General features: G+C 38.9%; 1 protein-coding gene across 3 annotated transcripts; it reads left to right on the plus strand.

Annotated features, from left to right (window-relative positions):
• The first annotated feature begins 263 nt into the window (after window positions 1–263).
• Znf449 (zinc finger protein 449) lies at window positions 264–16,625 on the plus strand. 3 transcript variants are annotated; one of them, XM_013146961.3, is made up of 6 exons: window positions 264–351; window positions 2,396–2,844; window positions 4,434–4,638; window positions 5,442–5,507; window positions 13,031–13,144; window positions 13,338–16,625. In XM_013146961.3, exons 2-6 carry the CDS (start codon window positions 2,491–2,493, stop codon window positions 14,219–14,221), a joined length of 1,623 nt encoding a protein of 540 aa, XP_013002415.1. In that variant the 5' UTR covers window positions 264–351; window positions 2,396–2,490; the 3' UTR covers window positions 14,222–16,625. The 3 variants fall into 3 exon arrangements, with proteins under 3 accessions (XP_013002415.1, XP_003464766.1, XP_063102514.1); XM_063246444.1 differs by having other exon boundaries at window positions 275–351; window positions 2,402–2,844; XM_003464718.5 differs by lacking the exon at window positions 5,442–5,507.
• Window positions 16,626–17,174: the final 549 nt, after the last annotated feature.

Raw genomic sequence — 17,174 nt, forward strand, 5'->3', positions numbered from 1 at the left:
AGAGGTTTGAGAATCACTGACTAGGTACAGCAGATTTTAAAAATGTTTCCATCTGCTCTGGTTACGCTAAGAAAATTGGGCAGAAGGCCTCACTCAGTTCCTGAACCCTGGTTCGCCCCACTAGGCCCCCTGGGGTACGAAGTCATTAGACCGGAAACGGGAGCATTTCCAATGCAGTTTAAAGCTAGGAAGCTCCAGAGAGCCCCAGCCCCTCCCACGTCAACATCCTTATGGGCTCTAAACGCAGCGGGCGGCGTCAGGGCTGTCGGGAGATGTAGTTCACAACACGACTCCGCGCCTGCGTCCTGGGCATTTGCCGGTGAGCTTGGGAGAGCAGTGGGCGCTGAGGCGGTGAGTCCCGGAGCGACCAGAGGGTGTGGCCGTCCCTGGGGCGCGGGTGCGGGTAGCGGGGTTCCCTTCGCTGGCTTGGGCCAGGCGAACCGGTGGATTCCAGATGTGTCGCGGGCGGCGGGCGCCGAACGCTTCGAGGGGCGGCGGGCCCCTATCGAATCAGGGACCCCGCCGCCGCTCCTTGAGACCCGGCCAGGCCTTTCTGGGAGTCCTCCGGGCTGGGAGTGCTCCTCTGGGCGGCAGGACCTGGATGCCCAGCAGCGCTCGGGGACCACACCCAGAACACCAGAGTCCTTTTTTAAACCGGTTTTTAGACTTTTCAGGGATATGTCACTCTTGCCTTTAACCAAGTGCCCTCTTTTCTCACATTGCTGGACTCGTAGGCCCGGTGAAGGTGGGTTCACTACAGGGAGGTTTTGGGGGAAATCGGTTCCCCAGTGAAATTAACTTTTAACTGGGAAGGGTCGATGAAAGGAAACTCAGAGGGTCATTTCCCTGGTAGACGTGGTGGAAGGTTTTGGGTCAGTTAGGGAGGGCTGGCCAGCTGTGAGGCTGGATCGGATTAACGGGTGGGTCCACCGCCAAAAAAACACAGTTCCTGGCTGCCTTCCAGCAACGGTTAGACGGCTAGGCTCAGGAAAGTAGAAGCTTCCTAGAAAGGAGTCTTGACCAGCAACAAATCTTAATTGAACCTTTTCCTTGTGCCAGGCACACCGCTATTCGCTTTCCATGCAGTTGGATCCAGGCAAGATATTTTATGAAGTTAATGTTACAATTATGCATGTTTCAGATGGCCACTGGCTGTCAGGGCCACACAGCTAGCCGGTTATTATGCCTAAATTCATCTTCCACAAAATTCAGGTCAACATCATAATAAAGGGTGATATGGGAGCAGAGATAAAGAGACAGAGATTGATTCAGCAAATGCAGAGAGAACTCTAGTACATGGGCAGGTAAAAGTCCTGAGACCTGTTTAGGACCACTTATTAGCCTCTTCTGCAATCTCAATAAAAACACAGCGATGGTTTTAGATATTCTAATTATGGGGGAGTATCGATTCTAACCTCATAACCATTTCCCTTTGGCATTTTCACTATGACCTTGGAGGAGTTACTCAATTCCACTAGGTGTCAAATCTCCATTCCTCATCTTCATTGGGGAAATCACATTAATATCTTGCTCCTAAAGTTGGAAGAGGTTTAACTGAATTGATATATGCAGGATACTTAGAACAGTGCCTGGTATATTATATGAATTTGATGAGTCCTTCATTACGAATTCAGAGGAGATTCCTCATGGCTTGTCCTATGCAGTATATTTTTCTCATAGGAGAGCTACTTGACATGTTATAGAAGAATGAGATTCTTAGTGATTTTGACTGAACTATACATGTTTTGGGTGGAGAAGAATGAGAGATCGACAATCTTCTGTTTTTACAAAACATAACTCTACCTAGATTCACCTTGATTGAATGATATTAAGGTATACTGAGAGCTATATGGATATTCAAAATTATTTAAAAATAATGTTCACAGGCTTCCTATACAGTATTTTCATATATTCAGAAACACAAGATACTTGGAATTAGACTGGCAGTGGGGTTAAATATCAGTAGATCTATGGGGACTTATTACGGGTAAGGTTCATGTCATTGGGACTGTGGAATTACAGAGCAGAGCTCGCCAGTAGAAATTTGGCAGTGATATTTATTGTGCAACATGAAATTTAGCTAGAACATGAAATTCAGCTGAGAAACTGAATTTTGAAGTCATGTGCTACGTGGTGCAAGTGGCTAGCATATTGTAGAACACCATTGTAGAGAGTATGTGGAGGAACTTTGAGATTTTTTAAACTATTGAAATGTATTAGGAATTGGATGTATATGGATATTTTTCTCCGAAGTGAGTCTAGCTTTTACCAGACTCTCAAAATGATCAGAAAGATTATGAGTTGTTCACTTTGGTTAAAAACATAAGTTAAGGGCATTGAGTGTGCCCTATTGTAACCACTGCTGTTGTCATTTCTTGTGTCTCCCTTCCTTCAGCTGCAGGTGGCTCCCCGCAGGACTATTACAGAGACAAACAAACTGGAATCTGAGACCTCAGGCACCAGATAAACTCTAAGCTTCTGGAAGGGGCTATGGCTGTGGCCTTGGGCTGTGCAATCCAGGCCTCCTTGAATCAGGGCTCTGTGCTACAAGAGTATGACACTGACTGTGAGGTCTTCCGCCAGCGCTTCAGGCAGTTCCAATATACTGAAGCAGCTGGGCCTCATGAAGCCTTCAACAAACTGTGGGAGCTTTGCTGTCAGTGGCTAAAGCCAAAGATGCGTTCTAAGGAACAAATCCTGGAGCTGCTTGTACTGGAGCAATTTCTCACTATTTTGCCCACAGAGATAGAAACCTGGGTGAGGGAACACTGCCCAGAAAATAGAGAAAGAGTTGTATCACTGATAGAAGACCTACAGAGAGAACTTGAGATACCAGAACAACAGGTGAGAAAAAGGTTTGGGGTCTTTGTTGTTAGACCAAAAGAGGAACCAAAGCAGCTGGGTCAAGACCAGATATTTTATCCTTGTGTTATTATAGTTTTTCCATAGTCCTTTTCATTTTAATCTACTGCAGTTAACATATAAGTCAGCAGTTCTCCACCCTGAATAGACTTCATGCTGTTCTTTAACATAGACATTATAATGTGTCTTTTCCTATCTGTAAATGAGATTTACAAACAGTCCACATATATCAACCAGAATTGTCAATAATTTGCTGTATTTGATCTTGGCTCTTTTTATGTGTACTTGGGAGTAGACTTTTTCCTTTGTTAAAGTGTTTCTTTTGGGGAAAAAAAAGAAAGAAAGAAAATAAATGAGACAATAAATGTAGTCCCTAAAACTGAAAATATTTACTGTTTGGCTCCTTACGGAAGCAGCTTGTCAAACCCTAGTCAGCTCGAGTCTAGAACAGATAAAAAGGGAAAGGAGCACAGTCCATTATAAGCTAGTAGGCATTTCTGCATAAGAATGCCTAGACTTGACTTCAGCAGAAGAATTCATGAAGTGGTCAGATACCTTTATTTCTACTTAGAATCACTGTGATGGGGCAGTCAGGATTTCAGACTACGACTCAAGTACTATGAACAATATTGATGTTTCTCATGTAAGTTTTCAAAACGCAACAAGTCCTTTATCAACTAGAACAATAAATAGTGGAGTCTTCCTGGGATTTGCACAGTAAGACATTCCTAGAAAACCCAAGCCATGCTAAAGTATGCAAAAATGCTTTGTTTCTGATCAATAGGATGTGGTTTTACCTACACAGACTCTTGGAGGTAGATTCCACAATTGGTAGGAAAATGGAAAAACTCTACATTGAGAGCTCTTGTTTCTGGTCCACTAGCGGGCAGGGGCTTAGCAGTGCCCCTTGTTTAGAGCCACTACCATACAAAGCCTCTTCGGGAAGGGCAGGCTGAGCAGAGGGCAGTGTCTGGAAGGAGGGAGCTTGTGCTTCCATTTGGACATCAGAGACCCTGGGTGTGGGATGAGGTGAGTTTAGCAGGAGCTGGCGGGTTCCAGGGCAAATCAGCAGTCTTCCAATCATTCCTGCCTCCCTAGAGTAGCTTGGCCTAGTGGTTTCCCTTTCTTTTTATCTGTCATTTTGTTGCCTTTGTATGAATTTATCTCCTAGTGATCTAGGGAATCCCTGCTCAGTATAGGAGCCACTAACAATGGGTTGAACTTGAGCACTTAAAGTGTGGCCAGTGCTGACTCACACCCTGCATTGAGTGGGAAATGCATACCACATTCAGAAGATTTAGTATTAAGGGGGACAGTAGGTGGAGTTAAATTGATGACCTACTGAAATACTAATGGCTGGGATATCTTGGATTCAGTATATCAGCTGTGTAGGTTGACCTGTTGTATTTCTTCTCATGTACTGTTTCATGTGGCCACTGAATCATTTATAATTATATCCATGGCTCTCTTTGTACTGCTGATGGCCAGTGTACTACTTCTGAATGAGAAAAAGCTAACCATACATTCAGCAGGTCTGGACAGAAAGCATCAGGTTCTGGCATTTCCCCCAGGTTGATATGCATGACATACTCTTAGAAGAACTGGCACCAGTTGGAACAGTACCCATGCCACCAGATATGCATCTGGAGTCACCTGATCTTCAGGTAATGGGCCCTGTCCAGGAGGCCCCAGTCACAGAGGCCTGGATCCCACAAGCAGGGCCGCAGGAGCTGAACTACGGTGCTGCTGGAGCATGCCAGTCCTTTCTGGACCCTGGTAAGGAGAATGTCTTCTTTTTGCTCTTTGGTTTCTGTGTGAGAGCTCAAGATTGCTTAAGGGCTGGGGTTGGGTTGGAAATGTAGGTTTCCCAGTGGGAATAGACCATTCTATTCTAAGAGGAGTAGGAGAAAGAAGACAGGAGGAGAAAGAGGAGAAAGGGTAAAAACAAGGAGAAAAAAAGACAGAGTAAGGAAAATTTCTCTTCCTGGAATAGCAGGGAACAATGCACTTTGGAGAGAATAGCATTGAGAAGTGAGGAAATCAGTGCTCAGAGGACTTTGATCAAGAATGCTAGGTACCCTGGATGCAGCCTCATTTGTTCAGCAAATTTTGATCTGCAGGATCTGTGTTATTGCATGTACCTAGGGCTGCAGTAGCTTAAGAGCCTCATTCAAACTTAATACTCCAGCAACATGCTCTCTTTAGATCCTTTAAGAAGCTTCATTATTTTTCATAATGAAGGAGAAATACATATATCATGAAATCCCTACCTAGATCAGTATGTCGTATATTGTATGTCTGTATCACCTGGGCATGTTCAAGTGCACCAGGTGACTGTTGCCCACACAAAAGCTTGAGAAGCATGGCCTCAGACAGGACAAGGTGAATTCTAGAAGGAAAACTTCTGGGAGGAGAAAGGCCACTGTACCACATGGCCCAGATCCCCCTCCGTTTCCCTTCCCTGTGGGCTTTTTGTTTCTTGGTACACATACTCCATGGCCCAGCTCTTTCTTTGTCTCCACTAAGGCTTTAGCTCATGTGAAGCCAAGAGTCCTCTCCCTTTTCTCTCTGAGATACAGCTTCAACATGTTGGTGCTCTGACTGCATAATACTGGGAACAGAAGAAGATGACATAAGGGAATTAGGTGAGAACAGTCCAAATTACAGAAGTAGCAATGTCTGATGCACTCATGACTAGCAAAGGGCCATGTCAAAGTGGAACTATATAATATTGTCATTTATGTTCCAATCTTTACCTTCATTTCATGATACGCTAAATTTTAAAAGATTATGTATATTTACTTTCAACAAATGATAGAACTTAACTAGTCCTATTAAATTATGAATTTTTCTTCCTGTACATTCTGATTCTCCATGTTAATTATGTTTCTTTTGTCAGTGTTGCAGGTACAAAGATCATACAGCAACAGTATTATTGATGTTAATATTTTACTCTGAATCATGTGGAAATTGTATTTACCAAAAAAATGGGTATAATTAAGTTTTTAAAAGTACAAATTTGAGGCCAGGATATTATCCTGTTTATATCACTGTTTAAATCAATAAAATATGCTTAGCTTTGCAAAACTATAGAAGATTTACTGTTCCATCATTTAATGGTTACTTATTCATTTTACCTTTTTTAATGAGAAAATTTTGTTGTATCACATTAGTGCATCCTATTGGAGAGGAAAAGCGCAAGATACTGGCTATGTGAGAAGAAATTTAAAAGTAATGTAACAAATTGATTAATTTTATTTCAAAGGTTGGAATTTGTCCCTGTCACCAAAAAACTAAGTTATTGGGTAGATACAAAATGTGCATGTCACACACAAACAGGTGTGCACACAGGTTGGTCATTTAATGATGTTTATATAAGTAAACACACAGACACATTCCTTGAAAAACAAAAGACTGTTAGTTAAAAATAGGAAATGATTCAAGGAGGATACTAGCATTAGAAAAAAAGAAGAACTCTTGGCCAATCTAGGGTAATCTTTGTCAATTTTGTTTTCTTTCTTTTTTTTTTTTTTTTTTTTTTTTTTTTGTTGTTGTTGATACCAGGGATTGAACTCACAACCATGCGCTTAACAAGGCAGGTGCTTATGCCGCTGAGCTAAATCCCCAGCCCAATTTTGTTGTTTTCAAAGAAACAGCCTTGGTTTCAATGATTTTATCATTTCTATTTCATTAGCTAACCACCGTAATCTTTCTTATTTCCTTTCTAGTTGTTTACAGCTTAATTTGCTGTCTTTTTCTATAATTTTAAGGTGGAAAATTAGGTTATTATTTCAGTTTTTCCTTCTGTTTAATGGGATTCACAGGTATAAATTTCCTTATAAGCAAGCTTTATGTATATTCCTTACATTTTGGTATGCTGTGTGTTCATTTTTATTTATCTCAAAATATTTCTGATTTATTTTTTGATTGTTTTAAACTGATTAAGGAACATACTGTGTAATTTCTACTTATTTGTGAAAATTCCAATTTTTTATTTTATTTTGGTGGGAGACTATGCTTTGTAATTTTGATACTTCTACATTTTGGAATGTTTATTTTATGGTGCAGTGTCTAATATGCTCTGGAAATTTTTCTCTGTGTGTTTTTGAAGAATGTGTTCTGTTGTTAGAATGTTCTATGAATGTCTGTTATGTTTAGTTTGTTTATATTATTTTCTATATCTTCTGTTGCTGAACTTTTACCCAGATTTTCTGTCTACTTTTGCAGGATGCATTGAAGTATCCTACTGTAGACTACTGTAGGACTGTCTAGTTCTGCTACATTTGTCAGTTTTTGCTTCATGTATTTTGACTACATATATGTTCTTAGCTGTTATAGTTTCCTGATAGATTTATTCTCTTTATCATCATAAAATCATTATCTTTGTCTGCAGTTACTCTGTGGGGGGGGCAGAGAGAGAGAGAGAGAGAGAGAGAGAGAGAGAGAGAGAGGCAGACAGACACATATACGCTGGAAATTGAACCCAGGGCTTTCGCATAGAACTATATCCCTATCCCTTTTTACATGTTTTATTTAGACAAAGGTTCTCACTGAATTGCTAAGTTGCCCAGAGTGGGCTTGATCCTATCTTAGTCTATCAGAGTACTGAGAATACAGGTATGTATAGGCATGTGCCATCATGCTTGGCTTGATTACCCACCACCCCGTTTTCAAATGAAGAAACTGAACGTAGAAGGATTAATTGCTGTTTCTCTTCTCTATGTTGTTTCTTTCTTTCTTTCTTTGCTAATACTAATGATTGAATGCAGAGCCCTTGCACTGAGCTCCCTCCCCAGTCCTTTTCTATTTTGAGACAGGGTCTTGCCGAGTTGCTAAGTTACCAAGGCTCTGCCTGAACTTGTGATCCTCCTGTCTTAGTTTCCCAGAATCCTGGGAGTATAGGCATGTGCTACCATACCTGACTTTTTCTAGTTTTAATATCTAGGTTGCTTCATTATTTTGTGCATATTATTTATAGTATGTGTTTCTCCGTATCTTTACTTTCAGTCTCTTTAGCTTTGAACCTAAAGTGTATCTTCTATAGTCAATATAGAGCTGGACCTTTAAAAAAATCCCAGTATGAGCTTCTCTTACCTTTTCATTGAATTGCTTAATCCATTCACATTTTATCTTTTGAACTTGGTTAGATTTAATCTGTCATTTTACTTTCTATTTCAGTTTCATGCCCTTATTGTTCCTTTGACCCTTTCTGTTGCTTTTTTCTACATTGAGTAAACATTTATAACATTTTACTTAGTGAATTTTCAAAAATTTTAAGTTTACTTCCTTAGTTATCAATCTGTGGTTTTCCATGAATATCTGAATTTATAATCAGCTTCAAAGACATAGTAACTTAATACCAATGAGATATAGAAATATTTGTTTTATATAGTTTTATACCAATTTCTTCCTTTTTGTGATATTGCTGTCATACTCAGTATATCAAAATATTGTAACAGTTCATTCTTGTAGTTATTACTTTGTATAATTTTAAGACTTTTACAGAAGCTGAGAGAAAGAAAACACATACATAGTATAATTTTTATGTTTTCTTTTAAAAAGTTTTTGTTAAATTTATTTTTATTAGTATATGTTTGCAATAATAATGAATACATTCAGCATGTGGAGTTGGTACATGTACTTATCATATTGTAGTCCTTATACTTCCCTTAACCTTCTCTCTCTTCTCCCTCCATCCCTAGATCCTCTTCCCATCTACAAAAGATCTACTCCAACTTCTGTTGTATTCACATTATTTATCATTTCTGATTTTCTTTATTTGTTCCTGTGGATTTGAGTTACCAAAGCAGTTATTTCTTTGGCCCTGTATAACTTTGCTCTTACCCATCTTACCTGTGCTCTTATTAGCAAGCACATTACATTTCTGTTACAGCACTTGCCTTTTCAGTTGTTAGGAAAAGAAACAAACACTTTCAGTTAAACTATCCTTCCTAATTACATAATTACCTTTATCTTTGCTGTTTTTTAAAATGTGGATCAATTTCCATTTGGCATGAGGAACTTCCAAGTCTACTAAAATTTGTTCTCTCAATTTTGTTTCTTAAGAATATCTATTGTATATTCATTTTTGAAAGATAGTTTTTCTGAATATAAGATTCTTGGTTGAAAAATTTTCATTTTTCTCCCTTCACTTTGAGTATGTCATGTCATCTCGCTGCCTCCTAGCCTCCATTGTTTCTATGTGAACTGAGTTTTTTATTTCATTGAGTTTCACTTGTAACTGACTAGTCATTGCTTGCTTCCTGTCTTTCAAGGGTTTTTGGGTGTGATTTTTAGTATATGTCTATGGACCCCCTCGATAATATGATATGTTTGTGGGTCCCCTTGTGTTCATCCTGTTTGGAGTTCATTATACTTACTAGGTACTGGATTAATTTTTCTCAATATACCTGGAGAATTTGGGGCCATAATTTTTTTTCAATTTTTTTTCTGCTGACTAGTAGAAATAACTGGTTCAAGGACGACTGTGCATACATAAGGATTTGCCCCAGGAGAACAGATTAACATTTAATGTCAGATTAACATTTCTTAATAATACTTATTATTGTAGGGATTAGACTTCACTAAAATTGGCTAGCCATTCACTAAACAAATAAAAAACACAGTGCAAAGTTCTGGGGGGATGACATAGAGTTGCTGTAATATATTATCTAAAATGTCCAGTTTCCAAGAAAATTATGAGGCATGCATTAAATGGGAAAGTATGAACCCATATTATTGAGGGGAAAAGGCAACAGAGCCTGCTCATGAGTTTTTACTAGGTACCAGTTTTAACAGACTACAAGGTTGTCATTATTAACATGTTTCAAGAACTTGAGGAAAATGTGATTTAAAAAGTAAAAATGTTACAGCAGTATCATATTGGAGAATATCAATAAACAAATTATAAAAACAAATCAAATGGAAATTTCAGAGTTGAAAAATCAAATAACTCTCAGTTTTCCATTAATATAACAAATGCCTGAGATAATCTGTTTAGAAAAATGAAGTTTTATTTTGACTCATAGTTGTGGAGGGTTAGAGTGGCTGGCCCCTTTGATTTTTGGATTGTGGAAAGGCAGCACATGAGGGTAAAGAGCACATGGTGGAACAAAGCAATTTATCTCATAGCCATGAATGAAAAAGAAAGAGAAGAGACTGGGGTCCCACAATCCTCTTTAAGGGTATCCCCCCTCACGAAGTCCCATATCTTAAAGTTTTTACCACCTCCCAGTAGTGTCAAGCTGGGGACCAAGCCTTTAACACATGACCCTGTAAGGGACGTTGTAGATCTAAACTAGCATACTGTGATGAAAAGAATCACTAAAGTGGTTCTGATGTGATCCATCAGAAGAGAGAATCAGCGAACTTGATAACAAATTTTGCAAATTATGGTATGCTGTCATAAGAGCAGAGGCAAAAGTGAAAAATGAATGGGGTCTTAGGGAAAAGCAAGGTGACATTGAGTATATCACCTTGCATATATTTTAGTAAAAGTCCCTGCATGTAGCTGTGGGACAGAGGGTATCCAGGCCTCTTGGCTACACCATTCTGTGGTGGAAGTAACTGAAAGTGAGAGATAAGGGGAGCCATTGAGATACCTTGAAGTCACATTGTTCTTAAAGAATTTTAACAGATTTTCTCAAATCTTTCTTCATTTGCTTTGTGTCCTTAAGGACTGTCACCAGTTGGCTGAGGGTCCTTTTACTCAATGCAGGTAGAAATAGCAAACTTGATGTTAGCAGTTCTAGTTGAGTACCAGTGACTCTTACCCTTCAGGGTTACAGTTCTGAGCTTTCAGGACCAGTGCCTCTGAGTTCTTGATGTTCCAGCTCTTGGTAGCTCCTGCCACCTCTCTTAGCACCTCAGGAGTTAAGGCCATAACTACCTTGGCTGCTTTCCCCAGATCTTGCAATAGCTTCTGTTTCCTCTGTGGTGTCTCTACAGTTCACTGCAAGTCACCCCTGGTTCCCACCAGTCTTGGCTCTTCACTGCTCTGCTGTTTTCTAGAGCTTTTTAGGGCTAATAGCTCCAGTATTAGCACTTTTTATTGCAACCTTCTCATCCCTCTTTACCCAAGATATGAATCATAAGTCTCCTCAAGCAAGGCATTACTAGGCCTTGTGTTGCCGGAGAGGTGGGTAGTGCACAGGAGTTAAACTGATTCAAAAAGTGTAAAGGAGTTCTTATATAAAGGAGGGACAAGCACTTCATAGCCCTTCTTGGGGACTTTTACAGTAGTAACAGAGGGGATGAAGGGGTCATCGGAACACTGAATTGTAGAAACTTTCAGAGTGCTTATAAGGTAGTGTTATCTGGGGTAAGTTCATTCCTGCTTGGCCAAGGCAAGTATCTCCCCAAGTGGCTGTGGAGCAGTGTCAGCTTCACTAACAGATCTGCCAAACTTCATGGGAAGTAGCTGCTTGATTGACAGCTCTTGTGTTTCCCAGAAATGGAGGGGCTAAAATCATTACCGCTACTTCTTTCAAGGGCTCTTCAAGAGACATGGCTATGCTGACCAAGGCCCACTGGGTTTTGGAGATTCCAGGGATGTCAGCAGTGGGCCCTATCCCTCCCTGATCTTTGTCCTGTCGGTTGCCATTTTCTACTGATCCTCAGAAAGTCAGTAGCAGCAATTCAGAGCCATGCAGAGACATCATAGCTGTCAGAGGAGGCTTGGCTTCTGTCAGCATGTCCTAGAGAGTAGATGCTGAAGCAGCTGCAGAGGTGACAAAGAGGCTTAGGGTCAGTGGCTCCAGGCCACTCTTGGGGAGGAGAGCCAGAGCAAGAGGGTGGGGCGTGATAGTTGTCAGATCACATTGTCCCCCCATCTATTGAAGTTGAAAGGGTTAGTCCTCATTTTGTTTTCTTATCTCAAGATCATTTGGATAGACTTTATGTGTTTTGTTTTTTTATTTTTAAAAGTTATAACTAGTTTCACTGAGACATGGGTTTTCAGAGGTCATTACTTTCCTGGAGTCTACCTACAAGCTCCCTCTAAATTTAGATTATAAATCAATGTTTTACACCTAAGCCTTTGCTATTTACCACTAAGTTTCCCTATCTTACCACTAAGGCTCCCTATTTTATTGGACAACTGCTTTAGTTTGATCTGTGGCCCTCATTTTTATTTGACATTCAATTACCCTTTAGTGTCATCCAAATAAAAACAAAATAGAAAATTTAAACAGCGTTTGTTTGAAATCCATCTTTGTGTTGCCTAATATTTAAAAGGAAATATATGGTCTTTACTCCATAAAACAAATAAAATAAGACATTTTAGTCTACTTCTTAGATCTTGATATAATGTTCAGACGTGAAATTTTCCTTTGAATTAACATTAGCTATACTAGTTTGCTCATGCTATCTTAATAATACTAATATATAAAAATTACCCACATTTAAATTTCAAATTGATCATTTCCAACCCACATTTCATTGCAAAGCAGTACAGTTGGCCAGAGATGTGAAAGTGACGAAGTGGCATGGAAAACAGGGTGCCAACCTCAGTGGCTGTCAGTGAAGATGGGCTGGGAGCAGTGGCGAGACAGGGAGAGCAAGGGGTAGAAACTTCACCTGTGTGTCATGTCCTTACACTGATAGTTAGAAGCACAGTTTGATCATTAATTGATTTAACTTCAACAAAACCTATTTCTGGACAGTAACTGAAACAAGGCCTACTTTTCCTGGCTGTCAGCCCAGTTCAATTTCCATTTTAATTTGGCAGTCTTAACTGAACTTATTCCCTTAAACAGTTTACCACCCACTACTTTTACCTTTATGTCTTGACTCAGCATTCAGCAATATTTTCCTGTCTTAGCATGCTAAAATTTTATTGAACATTTACATCATATTTTTGCTCTAAGTTAAATAGATTATCAGAATAGGTGTATAAGTAATTTAGCAAATTGATTCTAGCACACAATTGATTCTCTCACCATCCATAGATTAGAGAGTAGTTTTTAAGTGAGAACAAAAGGATGTTTTTTTTTTATTTTTGTTTTCTTCTTATCTTTAAAAAAAAACTCTTATAAGCGAATCCAGATTAAATCATAGTAACTGAGGAAGAAGTGCATATTAAGGGGCCCCGTGTCCAAGAAATCAGCTGAATTCTGGAGAACCCTTTGATGAACTATACGATTATGCTTCTTTTCTTTCCTATAACCAGGATATCAATTGCCAAAGCTTGATGTGAACTTCCCACTGGAGCCCCGAGAAGAGCCATGGGTGAAGGACTTACAGGATTCCAAAGAAATGAAACAATTACTTGATTCCAAGATAGGTAAGCAGTTGTTCATTGATGTGCTAGGAAAGAAAGAATGGAAAAATGCAACCTTAATCCAGGTGAAGGGCTTGGTATTCCACTTAGGAATTTTTGTATTCCTACTAATGGTTTAATATGACTCTTGGATTTCCTTCATTTATTTTTCTCTTAGAATACAATTAACATCTTCAATTTTTATTTCTTTTCTCAGATTTTGAGATGGGGATAGGAAATGAAGAAGATGCTTCAAAACAGAAAAAACTGGAGAATATATATCCATTTATTGTAACTTTAGAGGGGAATTCTCTCCATGGTCCCGTTATGCAAAAAGACTATGTTCCATTAGAAAATCAGTGGGAACCACCCCCGGAGGATTTACAGACAGATTTAACAAAACTTGTGGACAATCAAAACCCCCCTTTAGGAGAGACACCTGAGAGCACCAACTTGGAAGAACCTCTCAACCCTAAGCCCCAAAAGAAAAAGAATCCAGGAGAGAAACCTCACCGATGTGCGCAGTGTGGAAAATGTTTTGCTCGGAAGTCACAACTTACTGGGCACCAGAGAATTCATTCAGGAGAGGAACCTCACAAGTGCCCTGAATGTGGAAAAAGATTCCTTCGTAGTTCAGACCTTTATAGACACCAGCGACTTCACACAGGAGAGAGACCCTATGAATGTACTGTATGTAAAAAGCGATTCACGCGACGGTCACACCTTATTGGGCACCAGAGAACTCATTCTGAAGAGGAAACATACAAATGCCTTGAATGTGGGAAAAGTTTTTGTCATGGGTCAAGTCTTAAACGACATCTGAAAACTCACACAGGTGAAAAACCTCATAGATGTCCTAATTGTGGGAAAAGTTTTAGTAGACTGACTGCGCTTACTTTGCACCAGAGAACACATACTGAAGAGAGACCTTTTAAATGTAATTACTGTGGGAAAAGCTTTAGGCAGAGACCAAGCCTTGTTATTCATTTAAGAATCCATACAGGGGAAAAGCCATACAAGTGTAGTCATTGTTCTAAAAGCTTCAGACAGAGAGCAGGCCTTATTATGCACCAAGTCACTCATTTTAGAGGACTTCTTTAGGAATTGTTGAGGGAAACAGGTCCTACAGAAACTTAACACTAACTTGAAAACATTGTAACCTGTAGTAACCTGTTTTTCTGGAAGGACATTTTTGTTTGAACTCATGAGAACAGCTTTGGGGGAGTGGGACTGGAGGGCTGGTTTTTGTTAGCATTTTTTATTTTGACAATTTAAAACTGCAGACAGTGTAAGAATTCCAAGTATTGATGTATTTCAGCCTTTCTTTACAAAATGTAGGAAGACTATTTGTTTAAAATCCATCTTCCAAGGTGTATGAGCTCTAGAATAGCCACCTACAGTAGCAGTTTTCCTAACTTGATTTATCCTGTCTCCACCTCTTTTATTAAAATGGAAAATTTTGTGTTCCACGCATAAATATGATGAAAGTCCCTTTAGGGGTAGGATCAGTATAATGGATAACCTTGCCTACCTGACATATCTATTGTAGCAGTACCATACATATTCTGCTGTGTAATTAAAGGTGAACTAAAGACTTTAGATGTGCCTAGGTGGCAGGAAGGGAGACAGTGAATTTTGCCAAATAAAATGTGAGGAACACAAGGATGGAGGGGTTATCACTTGCCTGGTGAGAACTGGGCTCTTTGCATTAAAATATTTATGTTTAAGAAAATTAATATTTTAACCTTTCCTTGTGAATTTTGCAAAGTTTTCTGGTCTGCTTAGTTGGAAGTCTGTGGCGGTAGTGCTTGGAGGGGAGTATTTGTTTGGTAATTAAGCTCTAGGTCTGGAATGGTCCACTTGAAGCCAGGTTTGATGTTGTACACATGTAATCCCAGAACTCTGGGGGGCGGGGGCTGAAGCAGGAGGATAGCATGTTCAAGTCCAGCCTCAGCAAATTGATGACTTACAAGAATTTGTCTCAAAATAAAATAATCAGAAAAGGGTTGGGGAAGGCCCTGGGCTTGATCTCATTACCACAAAAAGTAAAGAACCCACTTGAGTGTTGAAATTGTACAAGTAGGATGCAGTTTAACTGAGATTGAATTGAAGAACCAGTATCCATGGCTTTTTGCTCTCTTTTGATATTCACTTATATTCCTTTCAGTGCTTTTGAAATTTTACCCATTCTTTAATTCATTATCTTGCTAAGAATGTGTCACAAAACATTTGTTTCTGCAAGATATTCTGCAAGTTTTCAGAATTGCTTCCTCCTATTTCCCCTTCCTGGATTCATAGTGCACACCAGCTTATGAGACTTTGGGAGAGGTCTGCCAGAAAAGGAGGAGAAAGCACCTCTTTTGGCTCAATATTTTCCAAACTTACTTGGACCCAGTACACCCTTTTTCTTGTTCATCCAATAATAGCTGGCAGAACTATTCTGCAAATTGTCCCTTAGAACGCACTGCCTTAAACAGATACTTTTGTAACTATCAATATTGTTCTGTTGCTCCCAAGCTAGTTATCTCCAGTTGTTTTAAAGGTATTATAAAAATTCTTTAAAGATACATATCTTTTGTATAATACACACATCATTTCAAGGAGGTGAGGATCACTAATTTATATCATTTATAAATTTCTCAGTGATTCTTAACCTCTTAATTTTCCTTATAAGTACACACACACACACACAGATACATACACACATACCATTTTAAGGAGGTGAGGATCACAAATTCAGGCAAATTAAGTTGTCAGTGATTATCATCCTTTTTGAATTTTACTTATAATTACATATGCACACACAGCTGTTACTTATATAAACATTCTCATATAATCCTGGTAACAACTCAAATTCCCACATGAGGGAAGAAGTCTCATAATCAGTTAGTATGTGAAAATATTTATTGAGCCTAGTTCCTTGTTATGAGATACAAGAAATAAAACATTCAAGTGTTTTTCTTATATGAAGCTATCCAGTCATTCTTTCCTTAACTAGGACTAGGGAAGTATATCTCTTCTATTGCATTGAATTGCTTGCAACTGATGTCTAAGCGTTTGGGAGTATCTATTATGTGCCTAACTAGTCCTATTCTAAGCTTAACAGACACTAGTAAAGAAATACAGTTCGTGGGTCAGGCTCATAAAAGTGTTTGTAATGTATCTAGTTATAAACAAGAGTTGGGGAACACATAGAGAACAATGCAAGAGAGTTTGTAATTAAGTGCCAAATAATATCAAGTGCCAGAGCCAGGATGTGTCTTTAACTTTTCACATCCAGGTCCCTGTATGATGCTGCTATACAATTGGGGTTAAAATTGAGATCCCAGTAGCAATAAACATGTAATATGAGAGGAGTCTGAATGTAGAGATGAAAAATACCGAATGTAATGGCTTCTCTTTTCTCTTGTGGAATTGCATTCAAACCAGAATAGTGCCTTAGAATGGATGTGCCCAACTGCTCTGTATTTATACAATATTTTAATAAAATGAAATGTATATGCTATCCCTGGTTCTCTTGCATTAAGTAATTGTTTGAACAACTTCAGAGATGCTTCCCTGAACAGTGGCAATAAACATTACATTTGACTTCTGTCCCCATTCTGAGTTGGAATCACTTTTCTGTCTACAACCATAGTACACTGATTACATTGTTTTTAGCATTTAATACTGACAATTGTAGCTTGAAAAGTTAGCTACAGTCATTGTAGTAGCTACAACCTTATCTTGATTACAAATAAATATGAGATTTTTTATGAGGCAGAATGTCTCATATTCATATCTTTGTTACAGTGCCCTGTATATAATAAACATTAATAAATATCTGTGGCATTCAGTGAAGAAATGTGAAATATTTCTTGGAAACATTACATAGTTGTAATATTGCATGGGTATACCTAACTAAGGAATATACAGTACCAACCTCTGATGTATTGTGAAGGACAAAAAACAGTACACACTTTGTAAGTACTATAAAGATAAAATGAACTATATGTTTCAGGCCCTGCACAGTGTAGGTTTTCATGAGATACCAAACATATTATATTGTCATTCT

The sequence above is a fragment of the Cavia porcellus genome, unplaced genomic scaffold (genome assembly GCF_034190915.1).
Source record: "Cavia porcellus strain 051 isolate PalLab524CR breed Dunkin Hartley unplaced genomic scaffold, mCavPor4.1 scaffold_3, whole genome shotgun sequence".
NCBI lineage: Eukaryota > Metazoa > Chordata > Mammalia > Rodentia > Caviidae > Cavia > Cavia porcellus.